Genomic DNA, 14,708 nt, shown 5'->3' on the forward strand with positions numbered 1-14,708 from the left:
AGACAGGGGCACTCTGAGTCTGGTGACCATTTGGATACTTTTTAAAGCCTGGGGCTTGGTGTTATCTAATCTTGCCTTAATTTATTCTCAGAAAGATGTCTGTAAGCATTAGTCTTGTTAATTCTTTCTTCCTAAAATAGCACCATTACCATGGGACCACCTACGAAGGTTTCAGGCCTCAAAATCAGGTTGAAGATGAAACACAAATTTGGGGGCCTCAAGTGCCATGTGAGCAAGGACCCTGCACCATTTTATCGGCTCAAATCTGCAACCAGCATAGAGAGGCAGATTCTGGCTACCAGGAACAAGGCTGTGGGCTAATGGCTCTTCCTTGCTCCTCACCTGCTCACCCTCCATTTGGGTCACTCTGACACTCTTGGCCTTGGCTCCAAGGCTCTGTCCTAAGATATTCTTGGTGACTACACCTATGGAACTCCATAGTCTCCTGCTAAGCTGGGCAAAGCTATGCCCCATTGGTCCCTTCCTATAGTCAACAAGCAGACTGTAGGTTTGGAGTAGGCCAATGGTTCAAGCCTCTAAGCAGAAATAAGAAGTCAAGGGTAAAAAGTGTCCAAGGCCTGCTGACTACAATTTGTTCCAATGGGATTCCTTTGTCCTCTAGGTGTCAGGGCTTCCAAGGCCCAGCCTGTGGGCAGGGTGGGGGGCTGTGGACAGGGTCTGGGGCAGTATGACCAAGGTAGGAAGAAGACATCCCTTCAGCAGAATGTGAACGTCAGTGGGAAGTGAGTTCAACTGCTCACTAGCAAAACCACTATATTTTTACAAGAGGATCAAGCCTGGGGTTCACTGAAGGCAACATGACTCCTCTGATATAGCTAAACCCCAGAAAAGGACACAGAAAGTTGTGGGCAGAGGATAAGAAAGAGGAGATGTGTTTAGGGTTAAGGGCACTCAGCCTGGTAGAAGTTTAGGGCCTGGGGCACACTGCTCTATCATCTGACAGCCCACTGGTCAGGGAGGTGTGGAGGGTTTCAGAGCAGCAGACCTACAGTCCATGTCTGTCTCCTCTCACTACTCAGGCTGTTGAGCACCTGCCCTGTGGATGTGAGGGCACACTGATGCAGAAGACCTCACAGAAAGAGCCAAAGTGTCTAAGAGTTATATACTGCCTATATTTTGATTGTCTATTTAAGCTATAATGTATTGATATGTGAGGTTAGATCATATCCACTTATTGAACAGACTATTAGCTGTGTAACAACTGTAATGTAGAAAATACAGATCCAATGAGCCTTTCGTCTGTTGTCTGTCTATGATCTGGCTGCTTTATTATCACTTACTGATTCACTTATTTGTTGTTTGTCTATGCATATCTACCATCTGCCACTTTCATCTTGGGATCCTGCAGGCACCAGTTAGGAGCAAAGATCCAATGTCACATAGTCACACACCTCCCCTGATACACACATGGGACACAGGCTTGTACTAATTTCTTGAATGCATATCTCCTCTCTCTGGAACAGAACAGGAAGCCAGAAGCATTTTCCTGCCATTCACACCAAATGTCCCCCAAAGCCAGGAGCTGTGACTCCTGTCAGAACACTGCTCCTCTCTCTCAGTTTCCCAAACCAACTCCTTTCCTGAAGTCCTCAATTCACTTTTCCTCTGACCTACCTCTGAGGTACAGGGAAGGCACAGCAATGTAAGCAAGGAGCACCCAGGTAGCCCTGCTCTAGCCAGAGGACATGGTGAACTGTCCTCACCATGCACATTCATGCATGCAGACTCTATGATAGGCTTGCTATTTAGAGTTTATGCCCTGTCTGGTTTAGAGCATATTAGGACCAGATGCTTGTTATGTAAGCTTCTATCACCTAGCCAAGGATTGTTCCCAAGACACAGAAACATATACCACTCTGTTTGCAGACCACCACTTGAATGCTGCTTCCTCTCCTGGTGATATGCAGGAACACAGCTGTGCCATACATTGGGAGCAGAACTGGGAGACACAGTCAAACTCTGGTGTGCCTTGCTGTTCCAGACACTGGGGCTCTTTTCTGGACATAAGGCACCATGGTAGAGACCCAAGCTCTGCCTTACCTGCCCTGCGGTCAGTGTCTGACCTTCAATAATAATAAAGGGATAGTGCACTGTCCTAAGTTAACACATGGATCTTTTCACAGATTAAGTCCTGGGGGCTTCCTTTTGGCCATAGTTGAGGCCTATCTGTGCCCAGAGACAATAGATGGATGACCAGGGAGCCACCCTGTCTCCGGTCATATTTTATGATTAGATAAGCCAGTAGTCAGACAAAAAGCTCAGACTCTGGTGATGGCCAAGAGTATCCTGGTTTCCTCCATGAGGGAACTTGGGGTCCTAAGCAGAATCTCTAAGCCTGATCTTTTAACAGCCCCTATACTCTCTGCCACGGAGCATATTCCTGGTCAGATGGCAGACTTCCTGAATGTTCTGGTAGTCCTATCAGCCCCTCATCCAGGTAGTGCCATTCCAGATTCCCCTCTTGTCTCAGGTTCCATACCACTGATTCCCATCCTGTAGAGATTATCCTGCGAGATGGGGTACAGGAAAGATCAAACCATCATCTGATGATAGGCAGTCAGGCCACTGGGATCCCCACACGTCGGCAGGTTGTGTATTTGGGCTTCTAGATACTACAGCCCAGGCCATCCGAGAACCAGAACTGGAATTATGGTGCTAAAACTGTTTCCTGGTCATGTGGCCTCTTCAGCTACACAAAATACCAACAGCAAATAGATCTAATGGACCTCTTCCATGCCTGTCACAATGAGGCTGGCCTGAACTGCCCTGGCATCCATGTTGGAAATGGACACAGGCTGGAAACTGAGACAGGTGAAATAGATTGCCCTCCTTTTGGTCTAGGTTCCCAGAGCTATAACAGCTACTTGCAGTTCTACAGAGAGGAGTCTGAGGACTTGCCATGTTTTTTTTCTGGGATGTGGGTTTTCCTGTCCCTTATGCCCAGCCTGGAACACCAGCTCCCTAAAGAGGATTAGAACTATAAACACACATGTCCTTGGTGCCTATGAGCCTGGCACCATGTTGACTCTTGCAAGCTTCCCAGGACTGTGATAACCCTATGGCCTCCATCTCCATCACAGTTGGAATAATAGGAATGTGGCTTTAACTTGTCTGGGACATAGAACTGGGAACAGACAGAACTTGTATATGGCTCTCAAAAAATGTACAGATCCTAAAACTTATTCTGTCTCCTGAGGTGACAAGCTCAGGACTGTCCCTCCCCATCATGTGACCAATAATCCAGCTCCTTTTCCAGCAGTGGGCCTAGCCATGCTCCTTATCCAAGAGGAGTGCCAAAACCAGCAAGCTTCCCCTGCATCAGGCTAGATCAGGTGTTCTGAAGCAAAGCTGTGCTAGGGCCTCATGCAGATTTACCACCAACCGCAGTCCTCAAACAGCCTCCTCAGGGGCAAGAGAAACCTGTTGATTTCTGTAACACACACACACACACACACACACACACACACACACACACACACTCATTTAACAGACCAGGTCCATTCTTGGCTTCCGAACCTGCAGCTGGGAGGTCTCATTCTAGATGGTCGTTGCTCAACTTGCTGATCTTGAGTCCCAGATTTTAGGACTCATAGAGTCTCAGCCATGTGCTTCTGCCCAGGGGATACACACAGAATCATCAGTCACGCTCCATCACCACCTTCTAAAAATATAAAGATGCCAGGAGTAAAGCATGAATATGTCATTTGTGAGTGCTAGATACTTGTTGGCATGGAGAGTCTGCCCATACTCCATTCAGAAACTACAGGCATGGAGAGTGTCTACTTACACTTTGCCTGTGGATTATATGCTACCAAACAAATGGTTTAAAGCCATCATGCACAGGCCCTGGGTCTGTTAGTGACTAAAACCCACTTATCACTCAGTGGGGTCCTATGTCCAACAGCTTAGAGATTCATCCACACACTGAGCCTGCCAGAATGAAGACAGACATTGCAGTCTCCCACAAGAAATTTTATAGTCTGGCTGGAAAGGCAAGAGGAAAGCCGACCATCTAGGACAACCTGCAGCACAGTTAATGCATAGTGTAAGTTGCAGTGACTCACAAAGACGCTGAGGACAGAACATAGCAGGGACCTGGCAGAGCTGTAACATTGCCAAAGCTTTTATGGCTTGGGCAAAAGAACAAGCATGGCTGTGGTAGCTTCCTAAAGCCTGGCTCTCTGTCCCCTCTCCTTGAGGTCTCTTAGGAAGACAAACTGAGGCAATCCTGGAGCAGATGAGTGAGCTTGCTCTTCTGATATGGGATGTGGTCACAGTGCTCTGACAATGACTCAAGGACATCTGTGAAGGCAACCAGACTCCAATTGATGAAAGAGGTCTCCTTCAGTGCCAATCCAGTGGCCTCAGAAACAGTTGGAATATATGGAGACCAGCTACTTGTGAGCATGCCATTGGGAAAGGAACCAGGCAGGCAGAGATGCTTCTTGAGAGGGACCATGTGACCCGCCCAGTTTCCCGGGAGGTTTCATGGCCTAGTAGTCATTAGGATCCCTGGTTTGTTAACACAGGCCTTTTAACTGTGGATAGCCATTCCTCTACTCAGCGGCCCACGCATGAAGGAAAATCAGAGGGTAGCAGGTCTAACATGGCCTTCTATGACAGCTCAGATTCTGCCTCTAGTGTGTTGCCCCTTGCTGATGCTGGCACTCACATCATGGCAGATCTAGACCCCTGCTCACATGTACACACACTGTGGGCCAAATCCAGGAGCTGCAACCTGGCCAGGAGCTGTTCAGCATGGTCTTCAGAGTCTACTGTAATGGTCTGCACAGATGAAACCAAGAGAGGGTCATCCACCAATTACCCACCCCTGCTTTCTCATGGAGGAAGCATGGCTGGACTGTAGGGCTGGGGTCAGGAGAGTAGAAATCAGAAGAGTCACAAAGGTCTGCCCAGCTTCACACAAGCTCAAAATCTGTGCACCCTTGGGCCCCCACTTCACATTTCACTCATAAACACAGAGAGCTAAAAACTGCAATAGCAGTCCTTGCCCCTCTGGGGGAAAACAAAGCTGGTTACCCTAAAGATGGTTGAGCCAGTGTCTGAAAAGTACCCACCAAACAAAATGATGCTGTTGGAAAGTGCTGGCAGTGGTTTGAACTAAACACAAGAGTTGTCTTTCCTGTTGGAAGCAAACCTGCTGTCCTTGCTCAATAAGCTGTCAGAAACTCTGCATGGGCTCTTCAGGTAGAAGTGTAAATCTGTCCATCTTGCTGCATGCTGTTCACAATCTTACCTCTTAGTAACACTTTTCCAAGACTAACCAATCTACTCTCATTGTGAAAAACAAAAAGAAAACTCACAGGTAGTTTCACTACACAAAGGAGAGCCTTCTGCACTGTGTCTGGGAATCCCTTGGCAGACAACTGGGGCTCCCTAAGCACCATGCAGCAGGTGTTGCTCAAGCCCTGCCTACAGTGGGCAAGTCCTAGAGACAGATCTGGCTAGTTAATAGACTATGCTGCCATAACAAGCCTCTTCCTTGCAGAAGTGTCATTGTGTCACGATGGAGAACGTCCATAAATACTGGCTTTCCAAGAGCATGAGGACTAGCCTGAGGTGTGACCTGGTGCACCCAGGGCTCTGCTCTGCTGCAGAATGATGTGGAGGCCAAGGGCTGCAGCTGTCCAGCATAGCCTGTGAGGCATGAACTTTCTGCATTTAAGTCCTGGGTTGAGTTTCATAAGGTCAAATTCTGCCTGATTCATGTGGCAGTGAGTCATGTGAGTATCAGCTTAATTTGTGCTCTGGGCAGTGATATATCTAGACACTTGGCAGCTAGAGTGTGTGTTTCTTTTAGGATGAATATCTGTTTTCCCAAAGTATAAGTGCACTGTCCTTTCCTGCCTCCTTCCCTCCCTCCCCAATTCCAAAGCCTGGTATCCCAAGGGCCTCCTTGATTGGGGCTATAGACCACCAATGCTCACTGCAATGCTCACTTGGATTCTAGAGGAATGGACTTCTGTACCAGGAACTGACTTTGCACAGGTGTCAGCATACCTTCCTTGCTGCCCAAGGAGATGGCTGTGGTCAGAGTTGCCTTGATAATCAAGTGTGACCTGGGAGAGTTCTTGGGCACTGAAGTGGAGTGCTGCTCTCTGAGCTGCATACCTCTATGGATGAGCCCCACAAACTCCATGGTACTGGTTACAGGCCTGGCAAATGACAACATGAGTCTCAGGAAACACCCAGGTTGATCTTGCAAGGGACAACATCTCTGTGCTCAAGCTAACCTAAACTTACTCAGCTGGCAGACAACTCTCATGTGAACCAAGTGTGCTAAGTTCAAGAAAGTAGGCTGGGGCTAGAGAGAAGGCTCAGTGGTTGAGAGCCTGGCTGCTCTTCCAGAGGTCCTGAGTTCAATTCCAGCCACAACATCATGGCTACTTACCATCTATAATCAGATCTGATGCCCTCTTCTGGCATGTACATGCAAACAGAGCACTCATATCCATAAAGTAAATATATCAATATGTAAATAAATAAATAAAGCTTGAAAGAAAGAGAAAAGAAAGGAAGGAAGAAAGGAAGGAAAGAGAGAGAGAAAGAGAGAAAGAGAGAGAGAGAGAGAGAGAGAGAGAGAGAGAGAGAGAGAGAGAGAGAGAGAATATGAAACAAAGAAACAAAGAAACAAAGAAACAAAGAAACAAAGAAAGCTGGCCAGGCCAAGAGAAACAGTATCACAGACACTTAAGAAGCACAATGAGGGGGGCAGTTACAAGTTCAAGGCTAGCCTGATCTACAGAATGAGTTCAAGGCCAGCTCAGACATCTTAATGACACCCTTTATCTAAAAGTGAGCAAGGCCGAGGCTATTAGCTCACTGATAGAGTGTGGGAATCCGGCTCTGACTATTGATACCTTGTTCGCTCAGCAATACACAGTGGTGTTAGAATCCACTACTCTATTTGCTATGCCATTACGTCTCCAGTTTTTAAGATGTCTTGGGTAGCAGATCAAATCTATGAAACAAAATTAAGCTACACTCTCATCGCTGTCAGACTGTCAGGTGGATGATGAATGCTTGCCTTAGCAGAGCTACATGTTAACCAGGGCCATCCGTAAAAAGCTGGTTCCTAGGACTTCTGCCAATGCATCACAGCTAACAGTGTGCCTTCCTGTAGGCTTTTCCAGCACTGTACATAGCTTGGAAACCTTCCCTGCTATGAACTCTGAAGTGGGCATCCTGCCTCTCCTACTCAGAATGGAGCAAGGATCTCCTAATCGGCTCTAGGCTTGAAGGTCAGGTGCCACTTGCATCCCATGGTGAGCAGGACTGGCACTTTCTCATGTGTGTGTGTGAAATTAGATATAAACCTCAGTCAGTACATGCTACCATTGAGCTCCACCAACCCTTTTTAGCTTTATTTTTTAAACAGGTTTATTATGATATCTTTGATATATAAAGCCTACATATGTTTGAGGTGAGCATCTTGATGTGTGATAGACATGTACATTGTGAGATACAGCATTCCAGATGGCTAGGATCCCTGTTCTTCTGCAGAGTAGCCTTCTCATACACTGAGCCTATGGGGCACACACTAAGCACACTCCACATTCCAAGATTGGCTTCATAGGTTGGTAGCACAGGCTCCATCCCTGGCACATCTGGAGTGGGCCTTCAGGACACTGGGCCCCAGGAGCACCTCAACTGCAGATCAGTTTAGGTACCACTGAATATCCCTCCTGAATTGTCACCAACTGGCCCTTAACCCCAGACATCACTGTACAATTGTGTGGCCAAAAAGTCAAAAACATTGCTTTTATAAATTTCTAGTATTGCCAGGCAGTGATGGTGCACACCTTTAATCCCAGCACTTGGGAGGCAGAGGCAAGCTGATTTCTGAATTCGAGGCCAGCCTGGTCTACAAAGTGTGTTCGAGGACAACCAGAGCTATACAGAGAAACCCTGTCTCAAAAAAACAAAACAAAACAAAACAAAACAAAACAAAAAAAACCAAATAAATTTCCACTATGAAAACACCAACCTTTGGGCTTCTTGAAGGGTTTTCTGAAATGAGCCTGGAGAAACACAAGACATAAGGCATAAAGAAAATCCAGAGCCCCTCACAAGAAGCTCCTTAGGAATAGATTTTGAGGGCAGAAGGTTGCAGCCCCAGGAAGCACAATGCATTTGACCTAGAAAATAGGATGGCCCCAGTGGCAGCATGGTCACTGGAGAGAAGAAATCTGGAACCCTGTGAGTGGAAGCTGTGTTGAGAACAAGGCTACCTCATATGAGCTGTCTGTCACCTGCTACCATAGTAACAGGTGCATTTGGTATTCTGACTCACTATATGAGGTTATAAAGAATACAGCATAGACCCAGAAGCCTACATCTACTCTTTGCCCTTCACAGGTGCCCCCAGCAGGCAAGTTGGCTTCTTGGCAGTTCTCCCATCCCAGGGTAAGTTTATTTGAAAGTCGATTTGTTGAGGAGAAGCCTGGGACCAGAGCTCCTTCTTTATACCCATTTCATCCACTTGGGCTCCTAGCCTATGCCTCCAGGAGGCTGCCTAAGGACACCTCAAGCTCACAGACAGTAACTTCATGTTTTGGAGGGAAAACAACAAAACCCAACATGGTAAAAGTGGCCACCAATACTTGCCTTTCTTCTTCCCTCTCCTGTGTCTCCCAGCCCCACTTCAAGCTGAAATGGAATATCACTGGGCCACAAGCTACACTGGTCTCTAATTCTGGGTTTGGTTTTGATGACAGAAATCTTTACCTCACAGATCTACATTTTTCTCTATTTCTGATCAATGCCTGGCACATAGAAAAATATAATCTGCTTTAGTTAATAAAGATGATAGGGAAGATTAATCCAGAAGGATTATTAGTTAGAGGGATAGAGAAGAATAAAGAATAGAAAGACACCTACCCCCAACACACACACACACACACACACACACACACACACACACACACACGCACGCAACCTTTGGAGACGTGAATGAAACAGTGGGACACTGGCCCAAAGATATAAGAACCTTTGCGATGGCTGAAGTTCAGGCTCCCTAGAAACATCGGGAACAGAGGTGCATCTGCTCTGCCCTCCCTCTCCAAACTCAACCCTACCCACCCCCTCTCCTGTGAACAGTTTTACTTGGAGCTCTCTCAGGAACTCCTCCCATGTAAACCCATGGGGAGACTGTGCAGTGTCAACAACACCCAGAAGCAAGATGCTGCTGCTAGGGTTGGATGAGTGGCCAATGACAGGAGCAGCAGCTCTGTCCAGCTTCCAGCCCAGGCTTGTTTTCTAGGGACTCACTCTGCCTGACTCACATCTTTGCACAGTACACTTCTGCTGCCCTGAGTCCTCACCACAGGGTATACCTGAAGAGTTCCTCAGCTGCCCTGGGGATGATCCAGGAATCTTCATCAACACCTGAGAGCAATGTAGACTCATCCTCAGAGTGTGGCCCCAGTAGGTGTATTCTGTCCAGTCTGTCCATACGCCATAATGCACACATTGTACCTGAAATTCAAAAACTATTTAGGATACCAAAATGCAGATGGAGTCTGGGGCAACTGACTCCAGAGGGCTTTACCTGGTTACAGAATGTCAATGCTCCCCTGCATCTCTGTTCCTTGTAAATCAGGTTTTCATTTGCCCACACTGCCATTTCTGAACTCTAGACCCTGGACCTCCTATGACCTCTCACTACCCTAAGCTCACCCAACACACTCCTCCACTGCTTCTCATTACCACCTCAGATGGTCTTCCCCCAGGCTCACTCCGCAGTGCCTCTGCAGGTCTGTGGGTTAGTGCCAGTTGTCACGTTGTTAGCTTTCAGTGTGGTTGCAGAGGCATCTTATATGGATTTGTTTTCTGAAGTCAGGCTTGGTCCATCTGATTGGTGTCAAGCTTGCAAGGTGTCCTTAGAAGGGATGCACAACAGACCCAACACAGTGGCTATGGTTGTGCTCACAGCAGCCATGATTTCAGTGGTTTCCTTTTTAACATTTATCTGATCATTTATTTTGTGTACTGTGTGTCACAGCATACATGGAGAGGTCAGAGGACACCTTGCAGAAGTTAGTTCTCTCTCTCCACCATGTGGGTTCCAGAAATCAAACTTAGGTCCTATATTGGAAATGCCAGTACCATGGGATGATCACCAAGAACAGCAGCATGGGTGGACTAGATCAACCTGAACTTAGAGTGCTACAGAGGGCAGGGCAGAGCTGGAGAAATGACAGCAGCCCTTTGGAGGAGCACAGAAGATCATGAGTGGTTGCCAGTTTTGGGGCAGTTAGAGTTCAAGTTTGCTTTTGATTGTGTCTGTGCCATGATATTTTTTTCCTTCAATCTTGAAGTAAGAAAGCATTTTAGTGGAGCCCACAGTTAAGAGTCATTGAATTTACAAGATTTTGAATTTTAAGATAGTGGCTATTTTAAAGGTATTGGAATCTTAACATGTAAGAATTTGTAAAGACTGTGGATCTTTTAAAGTTATTTAGATCTTGGGGATGAATAAGAAAGCAAGAACTGAGGCTTACTAGTGATGTGTTTGTGTGTCAATTTGACAAGGGGTCAACTGTACTGGCTGATTTTATGTGTCAACTTGACACAAACTGGAGTTATCACAGAGAAAGGAGCCTCCACTAGAAATTTCCTCCATGAGATCCAACTGTAAGGCATTTTTGCAATTAGTGATGAAGTGTGGGAGGGCCCATTGTGGGAGGTGCCAGTCCTGGGCTGGTAGTCCTAGGTTCTATAAGAAAGCAGGCTGAGAAAGCCATGGGATGCAAGCCGGTAAGAAACATCCCTCCATGGAATATGCATCAGCTTCTGACCTGCTTGAGTTCAAGTCCTGACTTCCTTTGGTGATATCCTGAAAAAATATTTGCTGCCAAAATTGGATGTCTAAGGAAGAGATTTGTACCTGGAACAGTATCTAGAAGATCATTTGTGAACATGGCCATGAGATCTGGTAGATGAAGCCTGCATCTCCCTAAGCCCTACTGCACTGGCATGGCTGACACTGAACCCAGCTCTCCACCTCCCCTTGAGATATTCATAACTTTCAAAATTGTGCTTCTTATCAACCAGAAGGCAGCCAGGAAGAGAGCACATCACCAGGACTGTTTCCTAATGGAAGACAAAACAGAGTAAGCAGATTCAGACAGGGTTCTGTTAATCAAGTAGGGTCAAGGCTGGTGAGGAGTGTCCCCAGGCACCAGCTGATGCTTGTCTTTGTTGGCAACTGTTCCTGGCAGACACAGATGCTCTGAGGACAGATTGGACTTGGCTGCTCAGAGACAATGCTGTGTAACAAAGACAGCAGCCAGATGTCCTTCAGGGAGTGACATTTGATACTTGGTTCTTCAGAGATGGAGTCTACTGATACTGACCTGAGAGCAAAGCTGTACCTATGGGGTCCAAGGAGCCCATCCTGCTGAGAGTATAGACACTTCAGATGAGGCACGGGCCCCAGGAGCTAAGATTCAGTCCTTCCTTTTATGGGTCTAGTCATTTCTGCAGGAGATTCAGACCCTACTGATGGGAATTCTCTCTCCAGTTAGAAATGAAGTCCCTCCTGGCATAGAATTAACTCTCTGAATCTTCTCACAGAGAATTTGGGAACACCAGGAGACAGCACTGTCTGCACTTCTAAATTCTGATTGGTAAAGGAAACCCAATACTTGGGAGTTACAAGTGTTAATTGCTAAATTTCTTCAGTCCATTATCAAAATCCCTGTAATATTTTGATGAAATTTACTTAATTCCTAGATTTTAACCAACAATAATAGCAGCTGTAGTTATAAGTTTAATATGTGTCTGGTCAAATTTATTTCAAAATATTTTTGATTTTGTTTAAAGATGATGGTCTACATGGAATTTTTCCCCTATTATTTTACTTTTATTTATTGCTAGGAAACAGAAATGCTTTATTTCTGTTGACTGAGCTTGTATTTATTGGTCTTGTATAACTCACTGTTTGATGCAAATGTTTTAGCAGATTCTTTAGGGTCTCTTCTATTTATAATATGGTTCCATCAACAAGTATACTGCATTGTTCTTCCTTTCCAATGTGATGCCTTTTCTTCAATTTTTCCCATAAAAGATGGAATTATGCCACTAAAACAATTCTGTACAGTAGTGTCAGAAAGGCCTGGGATAGAAGCATTTCTGAAGTCTGGTTCAATTAGAATGGGATTCTGTGAGAAAGTTCTGTCAGGTTTGCTCTGAACCTATAAGTCTCTCTTCAGAGCTTTAGCTTGGCCATGGTGTAACCCAATTCATATGGTGAAGTACTAAGACCTGCTCTCTCAGCAGGTGACACTTGAAGACAATGTCTTCAAGGTGATCAATTCAAGGAAGCCTTAAGTGTAGGTTTTCTTGTAATGACATTGGTGTCCTTAGCAAAAGAGCCCTGGAGCCACAGACAATAGAAAGGTACACAGAGAGACCACAGGACACAATGGGGAAGCAGCTACCTACAAACTAAGGAGACCTGGGGCCAACTCTTGGACTCAAGGCTTCCAGTCTCAAGCACACAGAAACCTCTGCTCAGTTGTGAGGGCGGCCCACAGTTTACAGTATGCATACTTGCTGTGCCCTTGAGTCTGCAACTCACTGCTGTAAGCCCAGGTCTATCTTGGGGTGGATGGGAATAGGTGAGAAGTACTAAGATCTGTCTCTCACGGTGAGATAAAGTGGTCCTGAGTTGGGTGCTAAGGCACAGTCCCAGGGTGAAGCTTCTGTTTACCTAACCTGGGGCTTGAAGCAGGCAGAGCTGTGCTGTCCTCAAGGAATTTAGAACGTGTTGCCAGAACAGACGTTTCTTCCATCAATGCACAATGAGACAAATTTGCAAAGATCCAAAATGCTTCGTGTGGCTCTCACCAGTTGTCCTTGGAGCATGCCCACTGAGCTCCTTCTACCAGGAAGCCAAGCCTTGTCTGCTGAGAGCCTGCTCATGTAGTCATCTGATCTCTCTGGCCAGGAGCCATTACCTGCTACAAACTCACTTCTAAGAGGCAGATTAGATCATTTTCTCTCTGGTTAAGATCCATTCTGTAGTGTCGCCATAACTGATAGAGCAAAGTCTTTAGGTGTTGGCCATTAGCCTGTGCGGCCTAGGCTCCCATTCCCACAGCCTCTATGTTGTTTCTAGTATACCACAGAGCCCTGCCTGGTCTCATATCATTTTCCACAGTTACCTCTTCCTTCTAAGCCCTCAGACTCCCCTGTTCAACAGGAACTTCCTGTCCCTACAGCCCAGTCATGTACTCTTTAACTTTTGCGTGGGGCTGATTTTAGATCATATAATGGCTCAGCAGCCATTACCCCTCATAGTATTTATATTTTTGTTCACTGTATCGATCTATTTGTTCTGCTGTGTGCTCCAAAAAGGCAACAACTAGGAATACATAATTACTGGCTGTTAAAATCTGTTCCCAAAACTTGCTCAGTTTGAAGTGTGCAGACGTTCAGCAGAGCTGAGGGAGGTTTCAAGTCAGGAGACCGTGTGTTGAATTAGCAGATGAGAGGTCAGAGAAGCCCCAAGTGGCAGCTGGAGGAAGGAACCTTAAGGGAAGTTGGAAGAAAACAGGTCAACTGCCCTAAGCTCCTAAAAACGAAGCAGACAGAGTTGGTCTCCATCCCAAGGGAGCTCAAGATGAGACTCACAACATAGTGCTACCAAGCCAATCCCAGGTCTCCTAGGTTCCCCACATCCCTGAGAGAAGAGAGGGGCGGTTTCAAACTCCCTACGCTCCCTTCACACTCACCAGCATTTGATGCTGAAGCGGCCACAACCTCTGTTCTGAAAAGCCCTGCAGTAAGGACTGAAGGGCGTGGCTAAGACCTGGAGGGTGTCAGTTACTGGCTGTTCATTTGCATGCGCATGCGCATGCGCTTGCAAGTGCTCATGCACTGTGCCCACCCACAACAGCTTTTTCCAGACTAGCTTACTTAGAATTTTGGACTTTGCTCCTGCCTTCTCAAGAACAGCAGGGTCCCCATAGTTCTTGTAGAACACAAATCACCTTACTGAGGCCTTGAATACCCAGCTCTCTGGGAGGCATCTCTTTCCCAGCCCACTGGGTATCCTGCCTCCTAGCCTCACCATGGCGGAGGCTCTTCCTCTCTACCATACAAGAGAGCCTACCTTACTGATAATGTCTTGTAGGGTCCTTCATCAACCCCCACAGGTCCCGTGTTCATTTCTCACACTGTCAACAGTTATACACAACCATGGTCTGCTTCTGTCTTCTGATCCCCGAGTATGCTCTGTATGCAATTGCCTGCTTTCACAGGGTGAGTAGGGGCAGGACCAGCTGTATACTGCTTAAAAAGTTAAGGCAATCTCAAGACTGGCACTTAGTTCCCAGTTCTGTGCGTACACAGGTTAAAAATCTTCTTATAAGAACACAATCACCTGTCACTTTAGGAGTAAAAATTTCTTCTGCCAAATCAATCAACCCCCATTCTGCTTAATCATATCATAAATTCATAAGTATATTTGTGTCCGAAATCACTTTAATACCTGAGAATGGACCTAGGAAGTCTTATGTACGGCTTGGCAGAAAATGAAGTGGTCCAGAAACCAGAGGACCCAATTGGCCAGAGCTATAATCTCCCTACTAGGGAATGGTGCATAGGAAGAGATGGTCCTGATTCAGCACCAATTCATAGTTTTTAAGGGGTGTCTCTAC

The 14,708-nt window shown here is 46.3% G+C and overlaps 1 protein-coding gene across 1 annotated transcript; it reads right to left on the bottom strand.

Annotated features, from left to right (window-relative positions):
- Nucleotides 1-3,608: 3,608 nt before the first annotated feature.
- Nucleotides 3,609-9,496, bottom strand: Kif25 (kinesin family member 25). Its single transcript, XM_076923955.1, is given in 5 exon segments — nucleotides 3,609-3,679; nucleotides 4,722-4,806; nucleotides 6,011-6,259; nucleotides 8,000-8,063; nucleotides 9,378-9,496. Coding segments are annotated over 5 exon segments (588 nt in total).
- Between the last annotated feature and the right edge of the window lie 5,212 nt (nucleotides 9,497-14,708).

This window comes from Arvicanthis niloticus, chromosome 24 (assembly GCF_011762505.2).
Source record: "Arvicanthis niloticus isolate mArvNil1 chromosome 24, mArvNil1.pat.X, whole genome shotgun sequence".
Lineage (NCBI taxonomy): Eukaryota > Metazoa > Chordata > Mammalia > Rodentia > Muridae > Arvicanthis > Arvicanthis niloticus.